The following is a 27,073-nucleotide window of genomic DNA, read 5'->3' as shown; positions in this document are numbered from 1 at the left end:
CACCAGAACACGCACTCGTCATTTGTCAACCTCCCTCGCCTTGCGCAATCCGTACCTAGGTAGGCAACCTGGCAGGTAATTAAGCACCGCTATCCCGACATGGTCCCACGTCTCAGATCTATCCGAACCCCTATTGAACGCCCCCATAACCCGGGCATGTCATATGCTCGCAACAGGCGTATAATAAAAGGTATTGATCCATAATTGTGGGATTTGCGTCGTCTGTAATTGTGGTCATTTCGAGGTCGCGTAGTCGACGAAAGTTTGGCTTAGGACGTAATTTGGCGTGTCTGGGCAGAAACGGGCCCCTGTAGGGCTCATGTAGGAAGGAGCTCAGTCCTCTCCCGTCCGGTTCTGAGCCTTAGCTTCCTCTCAAGCGTCTCGTCTCTGGATTACCCCAGGCGGAAAGATCAGTCACATGGAACCGAAACGGCAGAGACGAGCAGAAAATCAATGTCAATGAAGTTGAACCGCGGATTCGCTGTCAAACGTCATGGAAGCTCCATCTTCCATCTGCTGTAAGCCGGTGACGCGCCCAAATAACAGGGAGCCACTGAAAATTTGGGCGTGACATCGGACTACCTTTAGGTGGCACACCCCGGAGGGAGCCGCTAAGTCACCACCCCTATCCACCCGCCCCTTATTCGCGCCCCTATTGGCGCCCATTGGCTCGGAGTCAAAGAAGCAATTAAGCCTCGTCCTCCACCAACGTTGCAACTTGCTGGGGATTTGCAGGTCGTCACAGGGATTGCCGGTCCTGGTCCCCTCCCTTACCTTTCACTGTACCCCATCGCCCTCCCTGTTCCCCCAAAACTGCGACAGCCCAAGGTTCCCGGTCTCGAGAATCGGAGGTCGTCTGCAGACTGCCTTTACCTAACGTTACCAGGTCCAAAGATTCAAGTGCACGACTGCAACAAACCCGATCTTCCATCAACCCTGCAGGGCTTGCAGAAGCAACCCCAGCCCAACCTTCTTTTAGGGTGCTGCTGCATTTTTGTTTTTGAAAGGTCTGTTCCAGGTTACCTGCCAAAACTGTCAGCCGGGTTTTCGGGCAGCTGCCGGTGATCGACCACGAGCGCCGTTGGTGTCTCGCTTTAGCTTCTCACCCTCACACCTCCCGAAGTCGTCGGGTGTCTGATTGTCTCGACCGCAATTGCAAGACACAATACCCGACCACCCCTCGAGTTGATCTGACAAACACAAGCCCGACCCCTTGTTGGGTTGGTGTCTCTCATTTTTACTGCCTTACGCCGAGCAAGCCATGCTTGAGGCGTTCCCACCCTTCTACGACCTACGCACCTCGATTTCGCGAGCCGATTTCCTGTAAACATCGACCTATCCTAGACTCAGCTCCTGCTTTTGTAACCCCCTCAGATAATCTGTCACGATGCCGGACTCGAAACGAGATGACTCAGTCTCGCCAATGGCAGGAAGCCCTCGCGCAGCATCGCCAGCCATCACGAGCCATCCAGACTCACTCGCTCCTCCAGCTCCTCCACCGAAAGATGGCCCTCCGGCTCCTCCTCCGAAGGACCTTCTGACGCCAAAACATACCCACACCCAGATCGACTCCACGGTGGAAGCACGAGACTACATCAATGGAGGGGCTCCTCACGACAGTGTGTCGCCCGTTCACGACGGCAAGCGGCCGCCACTTCCAACCCTCAACTCCACAGACAGCGTACGCCAGACTCCAGGCGGTCTGCCAGTGATGCCCGAAGACAACACATACTCTCCTGAGCCAGCTTCACCGACCGATCGCCGAAGCGTGCAGTTTGCCAGGACGGACCAGGTTTTGGAGGCCCCAGCCAGCCATTCGCGGCAGCCATCATGGGAGGACGGCGGAAAGTTCATTGGCTCAGCCTTCATTTCCAAACTGAAGCAGCTCACTGGCTCTGGTAGCATGCAGACACTCAAGACGAGCAGCTCGGGCAACCTGAACGACAGCGGCACGCCGCCGTCCATGGGTAGTTCGCCCACTACCGGCCAGTTTAAGTCTAGAATACCTCATACACTGGAGGAAGACGGCGGCAGCGATGCGGACGCAGATGTCGAGGAGACGGCTGACGAGGGAGCCACATCGGATGCTGTCAAACCGAAAAAGAAGAGGAGAATGCGTCGTTCGAAGAAGCAACAGATGTCTGTCCCCAGCACCCCGAATTTACGGCATCTACCCGGCCCAGACTCACCTGTCGGTTATGGTCGGATGGGTTTGCGAAGGCGCTTGAGTATGCCAGATCATTCCGAGCAGCCGCACGGCATGTCGGAAGGTGAAGGACGAGACCAGCTTGTGGGACCCTCATGGATGCGATCTCACAAAGCCAACGGGGACGGCACAGAAAGCCCTGGAGGGAGAAGAATGGGCCACGTCCGTCGCATAACTGTTCTCGGAGGAGGCGGGGTATCAGACGGCGACGCCATCACACCCAAAAGACCGTTCTTTGGTAGCGAACGAGCATCGACTTGGAAATACGTCAAGAACACCTTGAAGCTCCTTAGGCAGAAGAAAGAGGATCGTTTCGATTTCGCAAAGTCAGCCGAGCTTATGGCAGAGCTACGAGCTGGAGCGCCCGCCGTTCTCATGTTGGCTAGCATGATCCAAAGGGACGAGCATGGCAACAAGAGAATCCCGGTCCTCCTGGAACAAGTACGCTTGTGTATCACCGATAGTCAGCCCGAGTCCGACGACGACAGCGAGCGGCACTGGGTTTTCACAATGGACCTCGAATACGGCAGCGGCCCAAGCCGAATGAAATGGACCGTGATCAGGACCCTGAAAGACATTTACAACCTCCACGTGCGGTACAAGCTTGCGATGAGCAACGATAAGTACTTGCATGGGCGCGCCGATGTAGGAGCCCGACCAAAAATGCCCAAATTTCCCTGGGGCGCCTTCCCATATCTTCGCAGGGCCCGCAATAAGGATGACAGCGAGGACGAAGATGATGCAAGTATTCGGGGCGATGATCTGGGAGAGGTCACCGCCGGCGAAGGTACTGCTGCTGAGGTCACCGCCGGAGAGGGAACAGCAAGCGAATGGGAAGGCGGTCGAGCTGGCCCTGGTGTTAAGAAGAAGTCCCGTCTCGGCATGCTCGGGATGCGTAGGAAGTCAACCGGGTTTACTGAGCCCGGAGACTCAGGTGGGGAGAATCAAGCCGACCTGGTCCAGTCTCGAAAACGGTACTTTGAGCGTCAAAGAAGGGTGCTTGAGAAGTATCTCCAGGATATGATTCGGTGGTTGATGTTCCGTGCAGACAGTAACCGTCTTTGCAAGTTCTTGGAGCTGTCTGCGCTGGGAGTGCGTCTGGCTGCTGAAGGCAGCTATCACGGCAAAGAGTGCTACTTGCATATCCAATCCTCCAAAGGCATGGATTTCCGTCGAGTCTTGACACCAAAGAAGGTCATTGCTCGCCACAGTCGCAAGTGGTTCCTTGTGCGTTCTAGCTACATCGTCTGTGTCGAATCACCTGAGAAGATGAGCGTCTACGATGTATACCTTGTGGACTCCAAGTTTCGCATTGTTTCCAAGAAAAGCACATTGAAACAGTTGTCCAAGGGCAAGACCAAGGCCGAGGAGAAGGAGATCGACCTGGCAGAAGAGGCCGATGTCGAGAAGCACCACACATTAACACTTCACACAGCTGAGCGGAAAGTCAAGTTGTTTTCAAGAAACCAACACATCATGAAGCAGTTCGAAGACTCAATAGCGGAGATGCTCAAGCAAACCAAGTGGTATGACATGAACCGTTTCGACAGCTTCGCGCCTGTCCGGAACGGCGTCTTTGCGCAATGGCTAGTGGACGGCAGAGACTACATGTGGAACGTATCTCGTGCGATCAGCATGGCCCGAGACGTGATTTATATTCATGATTGGTGGCTCAGTCCTGAACTTTACATGCGCCGACCTGCAGCTATCAGCCAGAAGTGGCGGTTGGACCGTCTTCTGCAGAGAAAGGCTCGAGAAGGTGTCAAGATCTTCATCATCGTCTACCGCAATGTCGAGGCTGCTATTCCGATCGACTCTGAGTATACCAAGTACTCCCTTTTGAACCTCCATCCGAACATCTTTGTCCAGCGATCTCCCAATCAGTTCAAGAAGAACCAGTTCTTCTTCGCCCATCACGAGAAAGTTTGTATTGTCGACCATGATGTAGCGTTTGTCGGTGGCATCGACTTATGCTTCGGCCGTTGGGACTGCCCACAGCACCCGCTCACAGACGACAAGCCGACAGGCTTCGAGCACAGCGAGCAGCCAAAGGATGCCGAACATTGCCAGCTTTTCCCTGGAAAGGACTACTCGAATCCCCGTGTCCAGGATTTCTTCAAACTCGATGAGCCGTACGAAGAGATGTACGACAGAAGCAAGGTTCCCAGAATGCCGTGGCACGACATTGCTATGCAGGTCGTTGGCCAACCGGCCCGAGATTTGACAAGACATTTCGTTCAACGATGGAACTACGTCAAGAGAGGCAGGAAGACAACTCGTCCTTTGCCATTCTTGCTGCCACCTCCTGACGTGAAAATGCACGAGCTCGACGCCCTGGGGCTGACGGGTACCTGCGAAGTCCAGATTTTAAGGTCTTCCGCCAACTGGTCTCTGGGAATCGAGCACGTGGAGTGCAGTATTCAAAATGCCTACGTCAAGATGATTGAAGAGTCTGATCATTTTGTTTACATTGAGAACCAATTCTTCATCACGAGCACCGAGGCGTTCAACACGAAGATTGTCAATCGTATTGGCGATGCGCTCGTCGAGCGCATTATTCAAGCTCACGAGAATGACGAGGACTGGAAGGCGTGCATCGTCATTCCTCTCATGCCCGGCTTCCAAAACACTGTCGATGAACAGGAAGGTACCAGTGTTCGACTGATTCTGCAATGCCAATACCGCAGCATCTGTCGCGGCGAGGGCTCCATCTTTGAACGCCTTCGTGCTGCTGGCATTGAACCTGAAGAGTATATTCAGTTCTACAGTCTGCGACAGTGGGGCAGGATTGGCCCGAGGAATGCTTTGGTCACCGAGCAGCTTTACATTCATGCCAAATGCATCGTTGTAGATGACCGTGTTGCGCTCATTGGTTCCGCCAACATCAACGAGCGATCCATGCTTGGTAGTCGTGACTCTGAGCTTGCTGCTGTTGTCCGCGACACTGATATGATCTGGTCAACAATGGCTGGCAGACCTTACCAAGTTGGCCGATTCGCGCATACCTTGCGACTCCGCCTGATGAGAGAGCATCTCGGCTTAGATGTGGACGAGATTTTGGAGGAGGAGAGACAGGCCGAAATGGACCGTCAGGCCGAGTACGAGGCGGAGATGGACCAAATCTACGACGAAGAGGCAGATTCCCCTCCTGTGGCAGGGCCGAGTGCACCGCAGTCGGCTAATACACCGTCCAAACCAGCAATGGTAGGACAGGCTGCAAGCTTTAATCATGATGCCGCAGACGCGGAAGCTGCAGCTGACGAGGCGTCGTCAGTGTCCTCCTCAGACAAGGGCAAAGACCGTGACGACCGTGTAACCGGCAACGAAGCACACGACATGGAAGTCGCCGGCTTTGGCAAAGACCATTGGAAGGAAGCAGCCAAACTTGGGCTTGACCGAGGACGAGACTCTGTCATTGTCAATGGCCGTGAGGTTCTTGTCAACAACGTGAACTCTGAAGGAAAAGGCACTTTACAATCGCCGGTGCAGCCTCACGAGCGTAAGCCGCCGGCTGACCACTACACGGAAGAGGAGGGCGGAGTCAGTAACGATGCTCTGCCGCCGATACCAGCTCTCAATAGGCGGACTACGGACCAGCTTGGCTTGCCTCGCACGGCTGGGCTTCCAACACTGCCTGCTGTGGATGATACCGACATTGGCGGACCTCCTGTTCACTTGGACCAGAGCGGCCAGCCGACCAATGGACCGCTGCATCCTCTGGCTGCTGACATTAGGCCCGCGCATATTGACAAGGACTGCATGCGTGACCCGGTCAACTCGACATTCTTTGACGACATCTGGAACAGAGTCGCTGAGAATAACACGAAACTGTACCGCCGCGTATTTAGATGCATGCCCGATTCAGAAGTACTCACCTGGCCCGATTACCGAGAGGCTGTGTCTTACACGGAGAGGTTCAGACAGAGCATGGAAGGCCAGACCAAGGGCGATGATGCAGAAAACAACTTGAACCGCCACCATTCGCCTGTCAGCGGAGGGGGCGTCGGCGTGGGCGCGCCAGGTCCTGGTGCAATTGCGAATGCTGTGGCCGAGAAGACGGAAGAGAAGCTGCACCTCAAAACCAATCACTCGAACCACCCACGAATTGTCATTCCCGCAGATGACGACCATGAACTCACCGAGAAGAGCGAGCATCCGGGCTCGCGGGGTGGGCTCAACCTTAACACAGACGTTGAAAAGGCAGCATCATCGAAACGTCCACAGGATGACCCATCGCCCATTCTTCCTGCTGGAGATGTTCCATTCCCGGCCTTTGAGCCAGCCCCTACCGCCGACGCCAACATGCTGGAACCAGCACGAGAGAAGAGTAGGGAGAGAAGAACGACATTCTCTCCTCTAGAGAAGCCGCCTTCGAGGGACGTGAGCTTTCCAGCCCAACAAGCCCAAGGATCGGTTAGACGCCGCCGACGGGCCACTACTAGGGGCAGCCGGCGCGGCATGCCGCCTGAAGAGGTTCTCGGGCGGGCTGAAGCAGAGGAATTGCTCAGCCTGATTCAGGGACATGTCGTCAACTTCCCATACGATTGGCTTCTGACCGAAGAACTAAATGGCAATTGGGGATTCCAGGTGGACGGTGTCGCGCCACTTCAGATCTAGTAAGTCCCAGCCATCATTTCTGTCCATGGCTAATGCTAACAAATATTGCAGCAACTAGGTGTTACATACTCCAAAACGGTCTCGTTGACCTTCTGGATAAAGCCTCTCCGTATGGCTTAACCATTCCATGACACATTGACGCACAGGACGGAGTCAGGGAGGGGCATCTTGGCATCGCGGGTACTTTCACTGTATTGATTCTATTCGTACGGCTTCGGCCCTTTGTTTTACATGTATTGTACATATTCTTAGATTATAGCCTTTATTATACCTTTTCACTCACCCAAATGGCGCCTCTGCAACCCGCCCGGATCACGCCGGTGAGCAGCCAGTGCGGCTCTGCCTTCTTGGCATCATGCTCGACAGCGTGGTCCAAGTGTTCCAGTTCTTCGTCGCGAATTCGCCGCAGCGTCTTGATGAGTTCGGTAAACTCGGGACTGACCTCGTAGCCTTCGGCTTCCCACTCTGTGACTATCTCGAGCAGGGTTCTGATTTGACTGTTGTAGTGGTCGCCAATTTCCGTCTCGACCGCCTCTGTGCATGCCATAGCCGCCTCTCGCCCCATCACTGCGGTGCTCCAGCCCAGCCCAGTCGACATGAGCTGCCACAGAGGGTACAGTACAGTTGGGCGAACGCGATGCTTGTGGATGAGGGAGTTAAACGTATTGAGGTGGCCCTCTTCTTGATCGTACATGTGTGCCATGAGCGGTCGAAGATGCGGGTGTCGATTGACAATCAGCGGGGTCTGGGCTGCGTAGATCCGGGTGGCGGCCAATTCTCCGGCTTGATTAACTCGTAGCTGGGCAAAGTCAGTATTGGATCCTGCTTGTATACAATTGCACAACCTACTGCTGAAGACAGAAAGTCACGCTGTTCTTGAGTCAGGGGTTTTCGTCGGGGCGGCGTTCCTGCGCTTGATGCTTCGGCATGGGCATTCGAAGATAGCTGTCTGCTCGAGATGCAGACACCCGGCACATGCGCCTTATGCGCCCCAATTCTTGCAATATCGCGGCAGGGCCTCAGTAGCAATCTCACTGAAGCCATTTTGTAATTTTGAAGGTGAACAAGCCCCTAAGGTACTCGGAGCATGAACTCGGCCGAGGGCAAATAGAAGATGTCAATGACATCGAACGACTAGACCCGGTGGATGCCGAAGCTGTTGTGAGCGTTGATTGGTTGATATCAGCTCAGATCGGATGAGCATAGGCCGGTGCTCCGGTGGCCCCACCGTTGTGCATTCGAATGACATAATATAAGCCAATCAGACGCGCGCTCACGACGACAATGGCCCAAGGCTGTGAATAGGAGCCAGACAATCGAGTTCTTATTCCAACTACCAGATCATCGCCAGCGACCGTCCTCGGACCATTCACCTCTCTGCAAGATTGACAATTCAATTTCATATTTTTGCGACTCAAGATAATCGTATTTATTTCTTGCATCGATAACCAATTGCGTAAAACGATCGTCTTAGTCGCGAATTCCTCGATTCGGCCGGTGCAGTTGCCTGGAAAAGCTCTTCCCCTATCCGAGTACCCAACCGTAATTTACCATGGCCGACATAGATGACGAGCTTCTGGCCCTCGCGGGAGGTGGCGAGTCTTCTGACGAGGAGGAGGAGGGAGTGATGTCTGAGGTAGAGAGCAGGGCGCAATCTGCATCACCACCGCCCGAGGCGGCCGCGAAAAAGCCCGCGGCGAAAAAGGTGAAGAAGCGTGCCGGGGGAGGCGAATCAGAAGAGGAAGGAGAAGCGTAAGTTTCTCCCGTTTCGTCATACACCTAGGCGCATTCCTACCTCCACCGTTGGCGATTCTACCAACCTAGAGCTTAACCTTTGACACTTTGGACCTCAAACTCGCACCTCATTCTTCCGTGCGCATCTCTGGCTTCTCACTGCAATCAATCTGCCATTCGCATCACTGACAATGCGATCCAGTTCGTCAGCACCCGGTAGCCCCAACTCGATAGGATCTGCTGCCATGGACGAGTCCGATTCCGAGGCCGAGCCGCACAGGGCCGGCCAAGACGATGACGAGGAGGATAAGTACCCGGTCGATGGCATGTTCAGGAGTCGCGCCGAGAAAGAGCAGGTGATGGCCATGCGCGAAGTCGAGAGAGAATCGCTGCTCGCAGAGCGACAGGCCGAGATTGAGCGCCACAGGCAGAACCGCATGCTGCGCCAGCTCGTCAGCAAGCAGGAGAACGAAGAAAAGAAGCAAAAGTTGAAGAAGCGCAGCGCCGACGCCGCCGACCTCGAGGACGAATCGCGCACAACATCGCGGCCGCGCACCGACGGCAAGACGTCAGCGATAGATACGCTGCGTCGGGCGCGTGCGGAGAAGAGCGACCGCGCCCGTCGTCGCGAGGAGGATCGCGCCAAAGGGATCAGGTCGCCGCGCGATGACTACCAGGATCAGGACAGCGACGAGGGCGGCGATTACGAGGAGAGCCAACGCCGCCGCCATCGCAAGTCACGGTCGCCGGAGGACGAGATTGTCGCGCGCGAGCTGCCGCCTCCGGATATGCGGGATTTTGAGCGTATCCGCGTCGGAAAGAGTCGCTTCGCAGAGCACTGCTTCCACCCGAGTTTCGAGACGACCATGATTGGATGCTATGTTCGCATCAGTATTGGTCCTGACCCCAAGACGGGCCAAGACGAATATCGCATGGCGCGCATTCAATGTAAGTCTGGTCCCGAGGTATTTCCATTGAAGACAAGCTGACATTTTCACAGCCATCACTGTCGGCAAGCCATACGCCATGACAGGTCCTAGTGGTACCTTTGTGACCGATCAGTATGTTCTGGCCGCTCATGGTAAGGCGGAGCGGCCATTCCCATTCATCTTCCTGTCAGATCGGCCATTTACCGAGGTGAGTCTACGCATTATGTGTCAAAGTACGCCAAACTAAGAAAAGCAGCGCGAATACAACCGATACGAAAAGGTCATACAATCAGAGGGTCTGACGCTACCTAAGAAGAAGACCCTCCTCGACAAGATTGATGATATCAACGCGCTCATCGCTTACCATCTCTCAACCACAGAGATTGACGAGCGTATCCAACGCAAGGCCGCCCTCCGCAAGAAGTTCGATCCCAAGCTGCGCGAGCGCCTTGCACAAGACATTGCGGTCGCGCGCGCTCAAGGGAACACCAGAAAGGCGGAGGACCTGCAGGAGCAGCTCGATGATCTTAAGACGAACGTGCTGGCCTTCAAGACGAGCCTCAGCGAGTCCTCGTCCAAGCCCAGCGCGACATCGCAGCAGGATCGGTTAGCCAACATCAACCGTCAGCGCCGACTCGAGAACGCCGAGAACGTTAGGAGGGCGCAGCTCAAGGAGAAGGCCGAGGCGCGCAAGCTGGAAGCGGCGCTCGAGAGGGGCGAGGACATCAAAAACGATTTGTCGCGGCGGCTGCGAACAAAGGCCAAGTTCATCCACGACGCGAATGATACAGGGGCCAAGAAGGCAAAGGATAGCAACGCGAGCACCCCCGCGAACGGCACGCCCAAGATGGGCGCCCAGGAGAAGAACTTTTTGCCCAACTTGATCAAGCTACAGGCGGCGAACCAGGAGAAGAAGGGCATCCCGACGATTCACAAGCCGCTCATGGACGATGACATTATCGGGTCCCTGGATCTCGATATTGACATTGACATTGACTGAAGGGGCACTAGCCGAGAAGGACATTCATGGGTTGGAGACTTTGGTAGGTTGCTATAAAAGTTACTGAAAAAGTTGCTATAAAGGGACACAAGAGAGTCTGCGGAAGCATCATTAGGCTTCTCTTCAGCGCATCGGTTGAGAGTAGAAACAGCGTTTGATAGGGCTCCAGAGACATGAGCGAAGCAATCGACGCGAAAAAGCAGACAAGATTGAAACAAGCTGCACAACCACTCGTCGATATCCAGTGACATTTGGTCGTTCTCTTGCGTTGCCGGCCCATACTGTCCTGGTGACCACATTCTGTCCAAGGTACCTTGCTCCGTATCCTCCCATTAATTTCCACCCATGCGAAGGGGACGGGATAAATGGGACGCTACTGCAGAATTGTGCAGAGTCGCCAACCGCGGGGCCGGACTTAAGATCTGGTCCCGCGCCGGTGACCTGGGTGACTAAAGATGCGTGGTCCTGCGGGGCAAAATGGATGCGCCAGCCCAGCATGCTGCCGCCCGCGGAAGCAGATTCAAATTCCACCCCCGGCTTAAGCTTGGAGCAGCACCGGGCAGCGGCTCCATCGGCCCCGTCGGCGCGCATTTGGCTTCTGCACGTGGGGCGCGACCGGCACCACCGCATTCGAATCACCACCCACCCCCGCCAGCTACGTAAGGTAAGGCGAGGCAGCTAGCTGGACGTTGTCTCACATCCTCTCTGGACCATGTTCGTCGTCACCACCAACACCAGCGCGCGTCCTTTGCAATCAATCCCAATACCGCACGCGGCTTTTACGGGGTTAAGTCGTCGAGCCTCTCCAAAGCTGCCGAGACGTCAGCGCTAGAGTAATTGGTGCGACTCCTACTTGGCCTCCTATAGTCTTTACTTCTCCTTCATCTTCTTCATCTCCTCCCTCTACCGAAAAGAATGCCATCGTTTCGTCGTTGAAATCACGTAGACCTGAAATCTTCTTTCTTCCCTCCAACGCCGGACGTCATAGAAAGGACCATCCGGACGTCGGGCACTCCTAGACGCCGTCTCATTGAACGAGAAGAGTGCAGTTGCTGTTCAATAACCTAGAGTTTGTTAATAGACACCTCTCCCAAAACATCATAGGAATCCAGACGTCCAGCACCGTCAGCAATGACTCCGGAAACGAAGCCCCTCCTCGGGGACGAACCCTCAAGCCCGCCAGGTACACCCTCCTCTGGCCTCCCCGTCCGATTCAATAATCCAACGGCTAACAAAGTCCCACAACCAGCTCACTTCACCTCCGCGCTCCCACTGACCACCACCAACCCCAGCAACACCAAGACCAAACTAACCCGCCTACCGCAAACAATCGCCCACCGCGGCTTCAGAGCACAGTACCCCGAAAACACCCTCCTCGCCTTCCGCGCCGCGCTCGACGAGGCCGGCGCACACGCCCTCGAGACGGACCTCCACCTCTCGCGCGATGGGGTGGTGGTGCTCTCCCACGATGGGAACCTGAAGCGGTGCTTCGGCGTCGAGGACACCAAGATTAGCGACTGCGACTGGTCATACCTCGAGACGCTCGAGACGGTGAGGGAGCCCAGGCAGCGGATGCCGAGGCTTGAGGATTTGCTGGCGCTCCTGACTGAGGTGGGCAGGGAGGGGGTTTGGGTTTTGCTTGATATCAAGGTATGAAAGACGGATTCTTGGGGTTCGCTCCCTTTTTTTTTTCTTTTTCGATTCTGGGTTTACGTATTGGGACGGGGAGAAGTGGAGAGGTGAAGAGGGAGTTGCATGAAGAGGAAATAGATTGGGGGAAGAGAAGGGGGGATACGACGCTTGTAGACGAAGAAGATGAGGAGCTGACGTTCACGGACTGGTTTAGACCGACGACCCCCCAGCCGAACTCCTCGGCCGCGTAGCCGAAGTCCTGGCCTCCACGCCAGGCCCTGTGCCGTGGAACGAGAGGATAGTACTCGGGTGCTGGAACGTAAGTACCTCAACCCCATCCCCCAACACATCCCCTTCATCTTCCCACACCCAGAACAGACCAGGAATAGACCACCTTGGGTCTCTACAGCTTCAGAAAGTAAATGAGACAAAAGAAAGGCTAATGAAGAAAAAAGCAACCCTGCATAAGACAAGCCCGCACCATCCTCCCAAATTACCCAGTCTCCCTCATCTCCTGGTCCCCTCTCTACGCCCGCAGCTTCCTGAGCCCATCGCAGCCGAACCTCTCCTTCAACATGTTTCAAAAGTCGCTGGTCGGGCCCATTGGCAAGCTCTTCATCAGAGAGGTCAAAAAGAATGCGCGACAGCTCCTCGTCTGGACCGTCAATGACGAGGAGTGGATGGAGTGGAGTATCCGCGCCGGGGCGGACGGCGTTATCACGGATGATCCAGAGTTATTTAGGGATGTTTGTCGGCGGTGGGAGGAAGGGGGTTCGTCGTCGTTGTTGTCGTTGTCCGCGTCCACGTCGGCCTCGGCCTCGGCTTCGGCTTCGTCATCGTCGGCGGACCAGCTCGAGATCCAAGACGAGGAAAAGAAGGCGAGGGTGGCTAGAAGGACTGGGAGGGTGCGCGACGGGACGTGGAAGAGGACGGTGAGGCTTTACCTCCAGGTCGTGGGCATCCAGGTCCTCGTGGCGGTTTTGACGCCCATTTTCATGCTCATTGCGCGGTTCGGGGGCGTTGGGCCGGGGCCGAGAGCCGCCAGGCCGTTTAAATTGTAAAAGGAGAGGGCTGCGGGATGTGAGTGTTGGCACGCTGCGATATAACTTGTTTCTAGAAGTGTCTGGAAGATACTCGTATCGCATGATAGAGAGAGTGAGAGAGAAGACCCGTCCAGACGATAATTGCCATGATAGATACTTGAAAGAGTCGCTCTCTAAAGAGCAAGGGAACATAGAAAACCGGCACTGATTTGAACTAAGCGGGTAAGAACTACGATCTCGAGATGATAAGAAGAGCTCAAGAATGTGTATCGCAGGTCTAAATATACCAATAGTTTCCACTAATGAATAATATTTACCATAGAGACGCGGGCATTGTGCCACGTACCGAGAAAGCTCTGAAGTCAAGAAAGGGTTTCCCGGGGTCCCTGGAGGATAGAGAATATATAGCCCCCGGCCCAGGTGGACGTAGATGCAGGCACCTTTACCCAGCTCTAGATGGCCGATGAGTTGAAGCGTATGGCACTTTGCCATGTCGGTTCAAGAAAGGGGCATTGAGACTGCTGAGAATCGGAGTCATGAGAAAATCGTAAATCGAGAAATGTTTATGTGAAGTCAGCCCTCGAGTCCTAGACCGACTACTCCAAAATATAACAATAAATAGATACATCAGTATTCAGATCCAAAAAAGAGCCTGCTAGTACCCATTCCGTTCCCATCTGACCATTCAGACATAAACCCTTTCTCAGAAAGTATAGTATCATTAACCCAGCAAAGCCCTCGCTGTTAAACCTTAAAGTCACGCCGCTGAGAAAACCCGCCCTCAAAGTCCGTAATTCCCATCAAGCTCACCCAAAAACAACCCATCGCTGTTCCCGTTTCCACTACAAGACGCGAGCAGCGCATTCCGATACTCCAAACTGCTGACGCTCAGGTTCAAGTCGCTCGTCGCCAGATCCTCGCCCGAGGATAAGCTCTCCTCGCTGACGCTCAGGACGCTCTGCGGCGGCGCTGGGTTTGTCCCAAAGTCGCCAAGATTGAAGTTGGCCAGGTCCCAACTGTCTGGACTCCAGCTATCCAGTCCTGTCGAAGACGACGCGGGCGTCTCCTCCATGGCTGGGAGGGCACCACCACCGCCGCCGTAGATGGCGTCGTACACATTGTTCAAACCACCGTCCATGGAACCGAGGAGAGCCTCCCATTCAGAGGAGGATACGCCAGAAATCTTTTGCGGTTGTTGCTGCTGCTGCTGTTGTTGTTGTTGCTGTTGCGCGTAGAGACTCTGGTGTGCCGCGGCGAGAATTTGCTGGTGTAAACGGGCTGTGGTTGGCGATGGTGGTGATGAGCCGTTGGGTGTGCTGTTCAGAGACAGATAATCAAGGTTCTGCTTGGAAGACGTGCGGATGCGGCTGGTGATTTGTGACATGGATAGACGCTGGTCTCGCCGCGCAGGCACGTCTTGCTGCTGCTGTTGCAAATTGTCAAAGGACGGCTTTGAGCGGGACCGATAAAGTTCTGGGCGGTTTTGGACGCTGGGTATGGTCATACGACGCAATTTTTCCTGCTGCTGGATGAGGTCACTCTCGCTGGCGGCGGCGCTCGGAAGACGTCCGAGGGTCCGTTGAGGAGACTTCTTCTTAGGTGCTGACGCGGGCGGCGAAGACCTTTGCGGGGCGGGCATGGACGCTTCCGGGCTCTCTTGCGGCGGGGTGGGCAGGTTCTGCTCGTCGAGCCGAATAAGGAGGCCGGCTACGCGCTTGAGATCGAAAGAGCCAGGTGCCTTGGCTTTGGTAAGAATTTGGAGGACGCTGTTGACGAGGCGCTCCACGTCCTTCAGCATCTTGCTGTCCTGTTTGAGCTCGAAGCTCTGGTACATGAGAGTCATGCCGCAGAGGACGAGAGTATCCGTCTTGTTGAGGCAGAAGGAGAAGGTCATACTGCGCTCCTCGAGCAGCTGAATAATCTGAACAATGTGCTTGCTAGACTCGCCTATGGAGATCAACGCAGGCGCGGCCTTGCGACCGAGCGAGGAGCCTACGGCAGGGCGCCAGATGAGAATCTTGGTGTAGTAGTAGGCGAGAGCAAGCAAAGGCGACCGGCTTCCGGTTACGTCGGTCGAAGGCTTATCTTGCTTAAAGGTAAGCTTGAGATGCGTCGGAAGTGACTCGTTCCATTCGTCGATCTCGGCCTCCATGGCAGACATTGACTGCAGCGACAGTTCGTGAGAGGTGGCGGCGGGGTAGTTCTTCTCCATTACCTTGGCCAGGATTCGGCAGCATCGGAAAAGGGCGAGCGCACTCGACAAGCGAGTGTATTCGCCAGGGAGCGTCGGTTGGAAGCCCTTCTCAGTCACATACTCGTCGTCTGTGTCTGACGGATACTCGGTGTGGATCTCATCCTCCTTGAGCAGTTTCGGCAGTCCAAGAATGGCGCCAGAGAAGCTGCAGCCGTTAGTCACGAGTTTCTCACTCTTGAATGAAAGTACTTACCAATCCAACGTGTACAGAGTCCAAAAGACCTTCTTGCGGGTCTCAATAGTGAGCGCGCCAAAAGAGAAGCGCTTCTGACTCTGATGCAGGCCGAGGCGGTGGGAAAGTCCCACAGCAATGCCCTTGTAGTGCTGCAAGCGCTTGTAATCCGCCCTCACGATGCAGTACAATAGAGCCAACTCGAGACATTGCAGGGTGACCATTGTGTTCTCCATCAGGACGGCCTCGACAGCTCGCTGCCATTGCTGCTCACACGCCGCGATTTGCTCGAGATCCGGCTGGTCGCTGCCCAGTGCCGCGATACCGAAGACGAGGTAGAGTTGGGCAATCTTGTGGTTGTTCTTGACCTTTTCTGGGTCTGACACGAATTCCTCATAGATGTGGAGGAATGTCGGCTTGTGCAACACGGGGAACAAGGGAGCCCATTCTTGGAAGTAGACGTTGACGCAGCGGTCTGAAAACAAACGAGGCGGCACCTTGAGCGAATGGTCAGGTGTTTTTGGCGTCAGGGCATGGCAGCCCTGGATATGCAGAAACGCTTCTGGGTTGAAATCTGAGCATGACTTTCCGTTTCCTTGCATCTTGCGCTTGAAAGCCTCTGTACTTCATGTTAGCGAAAGCCCATTTTCTATGTCGCTCGGACCGCTCCTCCGGGAAGCGGGACGGACGGGTAGGCGCAGAGGAAGGCGGTACGAACCGATAAAGGCACGGCCGCTCGAAGGGCCCATAAAGTACGAATCTGAGTTCTCGACGCCGAGCAACAACGGCGACGCCTGCACGCGGAAAGTGTCTTCCTTGACCGGCGTCCCTGCGTCCTTTCCGCCGTCCGACGCCGACGCCGGCGAATGCGCCGATGCCGCAACGGAAGGGCTGCGCAGGGTCGCGTGGCTGTGGTTTCCGTGCATCCTCGATAGCATGTCAATCTTCTCGTCCTTCTCGTCCAACAAGTCCTTTAGCTCCCTGACTTCGGTTTCCAGCTGGCGCACGCGCTCCTCGAGGGACTCTGTGTATCCGCGCGGGAATGCGCGACGGCTCAACTTGTCGCTCGTGCGGCACTCGAAGCCGACGTTAGAGCATTGCGAGCACGTCGGCCTGATGCCGTCGCAGCGGATCTTCTTGCTCCTGCACCGGTCGCATGCCTGAGCTATGCGGCTTTGGGAACTGGTGCCCACTTTGATCACCTTCATGGGTAGTATTCCAGGCATGATAGCGGCTTCCCTCTGTTCTCTTCTTTTGGACGTTGCTTTCTGGTGGGGGTGTCGGCGATTCGCAATTCAAGATAGGTGACTGGCGTCGACTAGGTCAGCCTCGGAGGCTTCGGCGGTGGCTTTTTTAATCTTCTTTGGTTCCGTCGTTCGTGGGCTCGTTCAAGTGTGGTGGGCGGGGGCGCAGCAGGTGGAATATTCGCATATAAGTAAATCACACGTCCTTCTTCAAAGCAGTCACCAGGTTTGTTTCGGAAGAGTCGTCGGAGGAGGAGGAGGTTGTTGCAGGTGGGTGGTATCTTTAGTCACTAAGAAAGCAGGTCCGCGAGAACACCAATCTTCCCAAAAGGGATGGCAAAGATGACAACAGAGACAAGAAAGGAGGGGAGTGGAGATTGTCTGGTCTGCAACTCTCGGAAGCGGCGGGCGAATAGCTAGAATAGGCCGAGTTGCAAGGTGAGGAAGAAGGAGAGTATTGGAGATATTGGGTCGGAGGGGGAGTCGGGGTGTGTGTGAGGGAAAAAGGAAATGAAGAAGTGGAAGGTGGTGGTGGGAGAGAGAGGTGAGACTGTGGAGTCTCTTAGTAGCAAAACGGACACCACGACCGGGACCGCTCGACGCTCGACGCTCGACACCACACCAAAATAATTCGCTGCTAGGTGCGCGGTGGAAGATGAATCGTGGGGAGATGGGGACCAGACTAGGGTACCACCTGCCTAGAAGACCCCGTGGACGATGGGCGGACCGGGGGGTGGGCTGCGAAGCTAGAAATAGCGATTCGTTTGCTCATTGGAATGCAAAAATTGGTGAGGGAGTGCTTGCCTGCCGTCGATTACTGTTGCTGCTTCTGGGTGACGCTGCTAAGGCAAGGTAGGTAATGGTGGGCCCTGGGTCGGCTCTCGCACTGGACAATCTGTAAATCGAGCCAGTAAGCGAAGGGCCTCAGGACGCGCATCCGACTCACTCGCTCGCTTCAGCAGGCTAGGCTTAGGGAGGCGGGGCCCTTGAAGGGAGAAATCTGGGGGAAGAGCACCCCGGGGTCGGACGGCCGTCGCGCGGCGCTGGTGTTGGGAAAAAGTTGGGGTGGGAAAACCACAAATGCACGCTAACAAGAATGAGGGGGAACCAATCACCAGATGGCAATTGTACACACTAAACCAAGAGGTACTTCCCTTCTCAGCTTAACACGCATGTCTACGAAGTACATTTCCTGATATGGTCATGTACTTCACCCCATTTGCGCTACCCTCCCTACCTTACCTTACATAGTAGTCGAGTTGAGGTGGTATACCTAGGTGCCTAGCGAGCACACGCAGACCATTGGCAAGATCTAAACTCCAGAAACAGGAGCCAGCGGCAAGCCAGAAGCAGAACAGAAGCACACCACCACACCACGCACGCCACGATGAACGTGTCCATCGACGCCATGCGATGACATGATGTGAGCCTGTCTGCTGTCTGTATGCTGCCGGACAGCGTCGCCAAAGCACTATACCCTGCGAAAATATGCGTTCGCTTGCCTTACCATCGTACCGTGTCTCTGGGAACGAGAAGCACCAAAGGCTCTCTCTCTCTCTCTCTCTCTCTCCATCTCGCCATCCAGCCCTTCAAAGCAGACGCAGATATGACACCACCTGTGTCCCCGGAAGCAGGGGACCATCTGCCAATGCAGCCCTTCTTTCTCCAGACCATCCGGTCTCTCCAGGCCACACGCAGACCTCGACAGGCGCCGCCGACAACGGAAAGGAGCCCAGCTCTAGACCAGCTTGAGCATGGAGGCCCACCCCCAGTTCTGTTCCGTTGCTAGCCCAGTGTCATGCGCAAGCGTATACTCGTTCCTGCGCCGTGCCGTGCCATGTCCTGGCTTCACCATCACTGCCACCCCTTTAGCTTTTCCCCAGCTTTTTTTCCCTCTCCAGGACAAAGTTCGGGAACAAGGAGAGAAAGAAGAAACAAACTGCGATTTGATGTTCGGCAAAAATAGGAACAGCCCACTGGGACCTGGGGAAAGGGAGAAGCGTTGGGGGCGGCCAAGGGTTCAGTCAGAATGGGGCGCAGGCCACAAGAAGTTGGGGGAGAAATCCGGGGCAAGGCCCCCGGTGCCGTTACACTGGTTCCGGGTCCCGCCATTGTCACCGTGATATGTCGGATCAGACGACGATCGCAGCTTCGTCACTGGTGGCCCCCAATTGTCCGTCGCCTGGAACGGAAGCTGCTTGGCCCACGCAACCTGCACCACTCTTCACATCTGAATGTGGTGCTCTTCAAGACGCCTAGCGTTGGGCCGTGATAATGATCAATATTTACCGGGTATTGGGAGTGAGCAGCCAATAAATATGTGTGAGCCGCGACTACATTGCCAGTTCTGTTGCGATCGACAGGATTCTCGCTGTCTTGGGGCTTGTTGGCACCTATTGACATATCGTTATCATTGAGAGATGACTCCCATTCTTCAACGTTACGACAGCTTACACGGACCAAGAGCAATCACCATCATCAACCCGGCTCGAAGATAAGTATTATCGTGCAGTGGCAACCACAAACAGTCCCCCCAAGCCTTGCTGTTCCGAGCAGCGTCCATCTATATTCCGAGATGGCTGGGTTGCTCCAATGTCCCTCGAAACATGTCCGACGTCTTGACTCAAGTGACGCTTTGGTGATGCAATCAGAGGACCCGGTTTTGTAACTGGCGCCAGCTAGTCGGTATTAAACGTGAGCCTACAAAACCGGAGCCCCAAAACGTGTCGCACCGTCGACGCCGTTGGCGAGAAAACCACGCTACTTTGCGGAACCGCAATTGCAAAACTCTATTCCGAGACCGCATTCCGCGCCGTTCTCACGGGCGCGGGCCTACCCCAGTCCAGGCTTTCAGTTAGCGGTACCTGAAGGCTGTACCTCAACTGGTCTTTCAATATTTCAAAAGTCTCGAATGCTCGCGTGCTCGTTGTTTGACATCACAAGATGCGATATGCCTTCCGATCCGAATATTTGTCGTGCCATCGTTCCCTTTCCACTGGGCTCTTCCCAGCTGCGCCTTCCCAGCATCTTCACAAAGCAATTCGGTCCTGTTCGGAAAGCGGACTTGTCTCGTCAACCCCAAACAATTCCATCCCAGCGAGATGGGTATTTGTGTAAAAAGCCGAACAAGAAAAAAGGCCATTTTACGGATGACTTGATCGGATGAATTAGGGTCTCTTGTCATGTTCAAGAAATTCGCCGAAACATGAGACAAGCGAAGCTGAACAAACCACGCCACTTTATTGCTTCATCTTGACTCTTAATTCTCGAAGAATTCCCGTTTGGGTGTCTTTCTTCACGCAGACCAAGCGTGCCAGGGCAATGGTCGAAGAAGAACGACGCCCTTCCCTCACCCCTTCCCCCAAAATTCGTCGTTTGGCGATTCACAGAAACGCAGGTTGGAAAGCTGACGGCGCGCTGATGCCGCGACTCTCTTATCGGGGGGATATTCGTTGAGCTGCAGTGGCCGGAAACAACAGGAACACCACAACCGTCGTGTTGTATCGGGGATCTCTGTAATCCACACTATGCGCGACCTGCCTGCCGCGCTTCGTCCTGACAGCTCCTTCATGCAAAAGAGCCCCAGGGCGAAACCCAATCGCTGCAAGCTGCATCCCCGCCGACGACACGTCTAGATTCGATTCGGTGGCATGGTCCGGGGGGGGGGTCTCCTCCTATACGGCGCGGATCGCATGCTGCTGCTCGGCGTGGCATCCTTCGTCGCTCGCTCCTTGTCCACACACACACACACACACACACACACATATTATGTTTCTTGCCGCCCTCGCAGGGCTCTGTCTCAATGAAAGCAGGGGGAAATACCACCTTCCTGCCTCGACCAAGATGTCTCTGCGCACCGATCGAGCCATAATTTATTTTCTCAAGGTTCGTTCCGTAGATGGCCCACCAACGTTGATCTCCGTCGCATGTAGGTGCCTTACGACCACGAGGTTTGTCGTCCGCCAACGCCAAGCATGTTCAGGCCTTTGTGAGCCTCGCACCTCTGGACGAGGCGAGGGGCTTCTGAGGCATCCTGTCACCTGTCTACGTCGGTCTCATTCTGGGAATGCAGACAAGGTCGGTTTGTGGCACCGTGGCTTTTCAAGAACTGCGGTCATAAATGTGGCGAGACAAGCGCCAAGCGCGGGGGCATCCGGCTGTTTGTTCGGCACTGCACGCAACTCACATTGGCATGCCCGTATTGCATCCCATCCAGAGAACGAGATTGCAATTTGATGATATTCCAGAGACTGCCATAGGCTCTGTGCGAAAAGACGTCTGGCCCCGGCCAGAAAACAAGACCGACTACATTGCGCCTTGATCTGGGCTCTGCTGCAGGCTTCAGTCGCCATGCTTTCGCAACGGCTTTCTGCCCCAGCTGAGTAAAGACATTATGACTGCGACGAAGTCTCCGCCCGATGCTGAGACTGCCGTATACCTAGATCGACCCGGTCGCATGGCCTCGTCTGTCCCTCCCGCCTCAACTAAAGTCTTCATCCTCATTGGTCATCTCGTCCTGGTCTAGGTCGTTTTGGGCATCTTCCATCGACCCGAGATAAGCCGCCACGTTTTCGTCTGCGAGCAGTTGCGTTTTCTGCAAGGTTGGGGCACGTCGCCCATCCTTGTTAGCCTTGGCGTCACACGCGGGGGAAAGTGAGCAGCCAGTTAGTTCGGGGCTCCGGGGGAAGCGATATAGGTAGGGGGCATCCAGAAGGAGTACAGGAGGAGTTGTGAAGGGCAGAAAGATGGAGGGGTGAAGTGGGCAGAGAATCGTAAGATTTAGCTGCAGCCCTGGCACTGACAGGAACTCGGCGATGAAGAATAATAAACACACTTACCTGGTCTCCCAGAGCCTTCACGGCAGCTTCTAATAAGCTCGTCTCCTGTTCCCTCAGCGTTGCAGCTGCACTGATGCATGTCCCACAAACGAGGCCCCCTTCGTTCAGAGACTCGTCCAGGTCTTCTAAAGACATGCCCGAGGCCAGTCGCTCGAGCTGACTGGCCACCAGATCCTCCACAACGGCAACCACCCGAAGACGAAAGATTTGGGCCAGGGGGTGTCCATCAATGTGTTGCTCGAAAGCCGTTGTCGTCGTGGTTACATCGTCTTCTTGCCAGAATAGTTTTAGCTCCCGTGAACCCCCGGTGTCCTGCAAAACGCGAAAAGACAGGCCGTCTTCCTCATTGAGGCACATGAAGTAGGCAAAGGGGCTCTTCCAGCTGATGGAGCCATTCGTCCGGACAAACTCCACAGTCGGTGCTCCTTCAAAGACGTGCAGCTTTGCCTTGCCGAGCGGGTCGTCCTCCATGGGTATCAAGGGGAGCGTGATTCGGTCGGCGGTTGACGCGGGGTCGATGAACCCATAGCTGAAGAGCATCTCTGCCCCGGATTTGGCGTCCCCATAGGATATCGTCATCTCGTCCCCAGACGAGACCCTGCAGCCGGGTCGCAGCAGCAGTACTACCTCGTCCTTGCCATTTTCTTCGTAATAAGCATTTGCTTCGGATGAGTGGTTTGCCAAGTCCAGCACCGGGACCATGGCTTCCCCTGATCTGGGGAGCTCCAGGCATCGGGACCGAAACCATGCGTCGACCCGAACCCAGTCAATGAGTGATACCTTATCGCTTTCCCAAAACAGCTCGTTCCAAAATGGCAGCGTAGAAGAGATTTCGCGCACCTCGTCGAACTCGTCTGTCAACGCGACAATCTTGGCGGCCGTGGCCGACTAGTTCCTGTTAGAATGCGATCCTTGAGCGGTAGCTGGTCGCTGGCGTCTCTGGGGGTGTCGTTTTGCCCCCATTCAGCCGCAATCCTTGGATATGCAATGGGGAGATCATCATCTGGTGATGATTCCACGAAAGTTGTGAAGCGATGCTGAATGTCTTGGCACTTGCGAGCTCGATGAGCCCTACCTGACCAACGACAGTCCCGGACATTACTTTTCAAGAAAGGCAATGGTCACTATGAAAGAGAGGCAGGGAAAATACTTGCCTCAAGTGATGTGCCATTCAGCATCTCACGCTCTTGCTCGGTCCAGAGTGTCGTAACAGGAACTTGAGGCGGCAGGTATTTGACGTATTCCGTCCATGGAGTCGAGACTCCGCCCTTCAACGACGTCTTTGGCCTATCAGATAGCACCTTTTGCGTGAGAAGAAAGAGGCAAATGTCATGTCGGGTTGACTACATCGAAAAAGAGGACCTCAGCTTTCCAATACTCTAGTAGCAAGGTGGGAAACTGTGCCATTCTCTTACCTTGTGACCGACGGCCTCGAGAAGCTGCCGAAAGTTCTTGTCGACCTTTGCATAATTCTCAACAGCTTCCGCGGATAGAACCAGCTCGCGGGGGATCCTTAAAAGGGCCGGGATGTCAAAAGTCTCTTCCTCTCGACTGAGATCTTTGTTCGAAAGCAGACCCAGCCCGCAGCCGGGGATTTCGCGGGCCTCGACGTCGACAAGGTCTACGTCATTGAACATGGCCCAGGTCGATAGTGTCTCAAGGGGTAGCTGCGAGGACGCCATGATGAGGCTTTCTGCTTGTTATCAACGACTTAATGTTTTTTTTTTTTCGTGAATGAGCGGATTTCAGGTCGTTGCGCTGCAGCCTTTGTTGTCGTTCCGTCGCATGTAGTGAGTTGTGTTGGAGAATGACTGGAACTCGAGTCCGTAGAGCGAAAAGTGAGGTTGCTCAAAGCGCAGGGTGGATCGCAATGCAATGCGCTGCCAGTGAGCAGCGAATGCGTCAGGGACTTGGGGTTTGGTAATGCAGCGCGGTAATATCTCCCAAAAAATTTTTCTCTCTTTTGTAGTACCATATAATCATTTTTTACTTTGAGAAGGCAAGATCTCCTGATGGTCCAGAATTTAGTGGAAGGAACTTCATGCACCGCATATGTGGTCTCAACGCCCGAAGAAGCCTAAAGCAATAGACCCCATCACGAAGGCGAGCGGGCGCTTTGCCTCTTCGTCCAATATACAAGTATCAACTCCTCTTGCGACGACCCGTTTTAAACTTGTTTATACCAAAGGAAATGGGTCTTAAGATTGGACAACTAGAACATGGAATGCGTCGGTCACTGTACTTTTGGGCCCAACAAAGTCGCAGTAAAGTCTTTGTAGGTAGTCTTTCTAGGCAAGCGATTGGTGTATGATCAACGACGGCCAATCGTCATGGCGTAAAGACACGAGGATGTTGCTCCAAATTCGCAAAGACCCAGGAGATATGGTTCCTGCATACCACTCCTGACAAGTCTCAAATTATGCGTGTAGACCTAGCCGGGTTGCGGCGAGATCAAGGTATCATCGGTATGAAATAGTATAAGGAAACGAAAAGCAGCCCATACTCCATGCTGAGCATTCCCTGTTCCGGCCTCGCACTTTCCATGGCTCATAAAGATGAATGGTAACACAGGTTTGCAACCCTTCATCGGCTACCCGATCATACTGATCATACTGATGGCCCTAACTTGTGTCAGACTCAGGCTACCGACCGTTCAATGAGAGATGCTGTGTGAAACCCCCAGCGGCATGACGAGCGGCAGCTTCTCCGTCCCTCTGTATACTCTCTTCGCGCATCTTACGCATCCAGGCCACCGCTCGCATCCACTCTTCGTTCTTACGAACGTAAACTGGCAACTCCTCTTCGGGAACATCACCAAAGTCCATCGGTCTATGATGCGACCATGGCTGTGGCGATTTGTTGAGCCGCCATGGCTCGCCTTGAGAGACGGCCAACCTTTCTTCCACTTCCTGCCGCTCTTCTGCCAATCTCTGCTGTCGCATGCGCTTGGCTGCTTTGCCAAAATTGGCCTTGCGACCACCTCGGGCTTTGATTTCTTCCATTTTCGAATTATACCACTGGCTGCTACGATGATGTGGCCAGTGGATGCGGGGGTCAAGCTTCATGTGGAAGCGGCCATCATCTCCACTAGATGACGAGGCCCTTTTCGAGTTTGCAATCGGGGCAGCCAGGGCGAACACCCCAATAGGAGGTCTCGAGGCGTCGGTTTGACCATATATCATGGCGTCGAATTTGGCGGAATCGAAGTCGTCGCACAACTGGAGTCGACGCTCTTCGCAGGTCAATTTCACAGTCTTACGGGAGACGTAGGATTTTGGGCTCTGCTGGCCGCCTCGCCCTAGTACTGAGCCTTGCTGTAAAGCACCATTCGGCGGAAAGATGTGGCGATGACTCTGCCCGTTGGCCCGGCTTGGTTGCCGCACACTTCCACTTTTCTCCCGTTCATGCTCTTCACTCTCGTCAGACGAGGAGCTTAGCACAATGGGCATGAACACGGCTCCCAGGTGAGCGGTGCCCTCATTATTCAAGGAATATGACCGCGATGCTTTGAAATTGGTGCTAGGTTGTCCCGTAGAAGCCATGGAGTGTGAAGCTTTTGAAGTCGCTGCGGCACCAAGGTACGTGGACGAATGGGGCTGTCCGACGAATAACTTTGCATGCTTTGGAGCTCTATCGTTGTCATCGTCATCGTTCTCATCATCATCATCGTCATCATCATCAGCCTCAGCGGATGATGATTCAGACGTTTTATCGGTACCGGTAGTCCTTCCCCGTTTGCCGCCCGAAGCCGCAAATCTGCTTGTCGAAGCTGATCGTGATGCTGATGGAGCCGACTTCACATGCATTGGCGGCAGACTCTTAGTACTGACGTGAGGCAGCGAATCGAAGCTTTTATTCCCAGATAATGCAGATGCCGACGTTGCAGTGGAATTTCTTCCTCCAGATTGGCTTCTACGGCTTCCAGCATCAGAATGAGCACTCAAATTGCGGGTGATACGCGACACATTGTTAACACTTGGCATAACCGCAGGCTGTTGAGATGCTCGAGAAGTTTGATCGGCTCGCAATCCCCCTGGTGAAGCCCGTGCTGAAATAAAGCCACCCCGCCTCTCCTTTCCGACGCTTCGCTCTACTTCGACTGTTGTGGGCGCCTTCGGTATGCGCTGGGCTGTGTCGGTATTGACGAAGAATCGCTTTGCCTGGTCTTGTGACGGCGAGGGCACTGAATTAAGGGGTGACTGAACAGGATTGAACGTGCCAGGGGGGAGAGCTTCATGACTAGTTGGTGAGCCAGATCCTCGGGTGTAAGTCTGCATAGAGGTTGTCTGGAAGCTTGAATGGCTGCCTTCTTCTGTCCGCTTCCTGGGCGTAGCTTTTGTCCCAGCCGTCTTTCTGGCCGTCATTGCAAGTTTTCCCGCGAGATCTGGCGGCAGATTCGTTCTTCTGACTGTGTCCCGGGCGCCTTGAGGAGCATATACCGGCTCGTTCCGAAGATACTCGCCCCGAAAATGGGGCCGGCGGTTTCTCATTTGCTCATCATCTTCGGCTCGCCCTATGGTCTGCAATGAATTTTGTGTCACGGGGGACCTTTGAGACCCGCGAACAAGTGTACCGGCAGCAAGATTCGAGGCATTGACGTAGGTAGAGCTTCTTTCTGCTTGTCGTCGTTTTCTCCCATGACTGATGCAATAGGTCCCATCAAGAGCCACGGATTTGCACCCGTCTTCGACACATGGGTCTGAAGACAGCTGACCGAAGGACTCCATCTCTTCACGGCCCGGCCCTTCATGAAGATGTTTCGATTCTGTTCAACTTGCTGAGATGGCTCTTTACAGACTCAGGACTGGGGGTCGTTGACCTCCAGGGTTTTGTTGCCTAGCCAGACCTGCTCCGAATACAAGAAAGCTGTTGCCCGAGTGCTGGAGGAAGCAACGAAAAGTTGATAAGATTGTCGGCTTGTGTCCCTCGGAAAACCGTTGGCAGAACCTGAGCTAGGCAGTTTGTTCTACTCCAATCTCAGATAAACGCGTCGAACAAACACTACACAACGATGATGAGTGTCTTTGTCTTCATGGTCTGGAATTTGAAGACTGAGTGGCCAGAGGTGCATGACAGGGGTTCTAGTAAGGTAAAGTTAGCTCAAGGTTCAGCCTGATGTTAGACGGTACCTGGAAGGTCCTGCGACACGAATTGGAGCAAAGTGTCGACAGATGTAGAGAAAGGTAGAGAAAGGATGCGCGCTCAGGTCTTTTCAGTCATTTTGGTCTTCATATTGGGGACCACAGCGGGTTCGAAGTCTCATCTTGAACCGTTTTTCTTGTCTGCCTGAGCCTTTGGTCCTACTCCGTTGAGGCAACTAGTAGAAGAACTCCGAAATGAGGCAGTGGTCATGTCGTTTCTCGATAGTGGGGTGGTATACTGCATTATTTGAGCAGCTCCGTTT

At 54.5% G+C, this 27,073-nt stretch overlaps 7 protein-coding genes across 7 annotated transcripts; 3 read left to right on the top strand and 4 right to left on the bottom strand.

Moving 5' to 3' along the window:
* Positions 1-1,387: 1,387 nt before the first annotated feature.
* CORC01_05592 (uncharacterized protein) lies at positions 1,388-6,823 on the top strand (the record flags this gene model as incomplete). Its single annotated transcript, XM_022617234.1, has 1 exon — positions 1,388-6,823. One exon carries the CDS (start codon positions 1,388-1,390, stop codon positions 6,821-6,823), a length of 5,436 nt encoding a protein of 1,811 aa, XP_022476248.1.
* A 265-nt stretch (positions 6,824-7,088) lies between these two features.
* On the bottom strand, positions 7,089-7,867 carry CORC01_05591 (ubiquinone biosynthesis protein COQ7; the record flags this gene model as incomplete). Its single annotated transcript, XM_022617233.1, has 2 exons — positions 7,089-7,622; positions 7,673-7,867. The coding sequence occupies 2 exons, from the start codon at positions 7,865-7,867 to the stop codon at positions 7,089-7,091; spliced, it is 729 nt and encodes a 242-aa protein (XP_022476247.1).
* Positions 7,868-8,375: 508 nt separating this feature from the next.
* CORC01_05590 (plus-3 domain-containing protein) lies at positions 8,376-10,486 on the top strand (the record flags this gene model as incomplete). Its single annotated transcript, XM_022617232.1, has 4 exons — positions 8,376-8,575; positions 8,760-9,505; positions 9,558-9,694; positions 9,743-10,486. The coding sequence occupies 4 exons, from the start codon at positions 8,376-8,378 to the stop codon at positions 10,484-10,486; spliced, it is 1,827 nt and encodes a 608-aa protein (XP_022476246.1).
* A 1,131-nt stretch (positions 10,487-11,617) lies between these two features.
* On the top strand, positions 11,618-13,179 carry CORC01_05589 (glycerophosphoryl diester phosphodiesterase; the record flags this gene model as incomplete). The annotated part of the gene is made up of 4 exons (XM_022617231.1): positions 11,618-11,669; positions 11,736-12,136; positions 12,333-12,437; positions 12,574-13,179. The coding sequence occupies 4 exons, from the start codon at positions 11,618-11,620 to the stop codon at positions 13,177-13,179; spliced, it is 1,164 nt and encodes a 387-aa protein (XP_022476245.1).
* Positions 13,180-13,942: 763 nt separating this feature from the next.
* Positions 13,943-16,813, bottom strand: CORC01_05588 (fungal specific transcription factor domain-containing protein; the record flags this gene model as incomplete). The annotated part of the gene is made up of 3 exons (XM_022617230.1): positions 13,943-15,560; positions 15,609-16,206; positions 16,306-16,813. The coding sequence occupies 3 exons, from the start codon at positions 16,811-16,813 to the stop codon at positions 13,943-13,945; spliced, it is 2,724 nt and encodes a 907-aa protein (XP_022476244.1).
* A 4,498-nt stretch (positions 16,814-21,311) lies between these two features.
* Positions 21,312-23,351, bottom strand: CORC01_05587 (SET domain-containing protein; the record flags this gene model as incomplete). The annotated part of the gene is made up of 5 exons (XM_022617229.1): positions 21,312-21,425; positions 21,670-22,557; positions 22,745-22,770; positions 22,853-22,970; positions 23,085-23,351. 5 exons carry the CDS (start codon positions 23,349-23,351, stop codon positions 21,312-21,314), a joined length of 1,413 nt encoding a protein of 470 aa, XP_022476243.1.
* A 960-nt stretch (positions 23,352-24,311) lies between these two features.
* On the bottom strand, positions 24,312-25,475 carry CORC01_05586 (uncharacterized protein; the record flags this gene model as incomplete). Its single annotated transcript, XM_022617228.1, has 1 exon — positions 24,312-25,475. The coding sequence occupies one exon, from the start codon at positions 25,473-25,475 to the stop codon at positions 24,312-24,314; it is 1,164 nt and encodes a 387-aa protein (XP_022476242.1).
* Between the last annotated feature and the right edge of the window lie 1,598 nt (positions 25,476-27,073).

This window comes from Colletotrichum orchidophilum (assembly GCF_001831195.1).
Source record: "Colletotrichum orchidophilum strain IMI 309357 chromosome Unknown Scaffold_39.1, whole genome shotgun sequence".
In the NCBI taxonomy this organism is placed as follows: Eukaryota; Fungi; Ascomycota; class Sordariomycetes; order Glomerellales; family Glomerellaceae; genus Colletotrichum; species Colletotrichum orchidophilum.
Note: the sequence above shows the minus strand (reverse complement) of the source record. Positions and strands in the feature narration are given on the sequence as shown.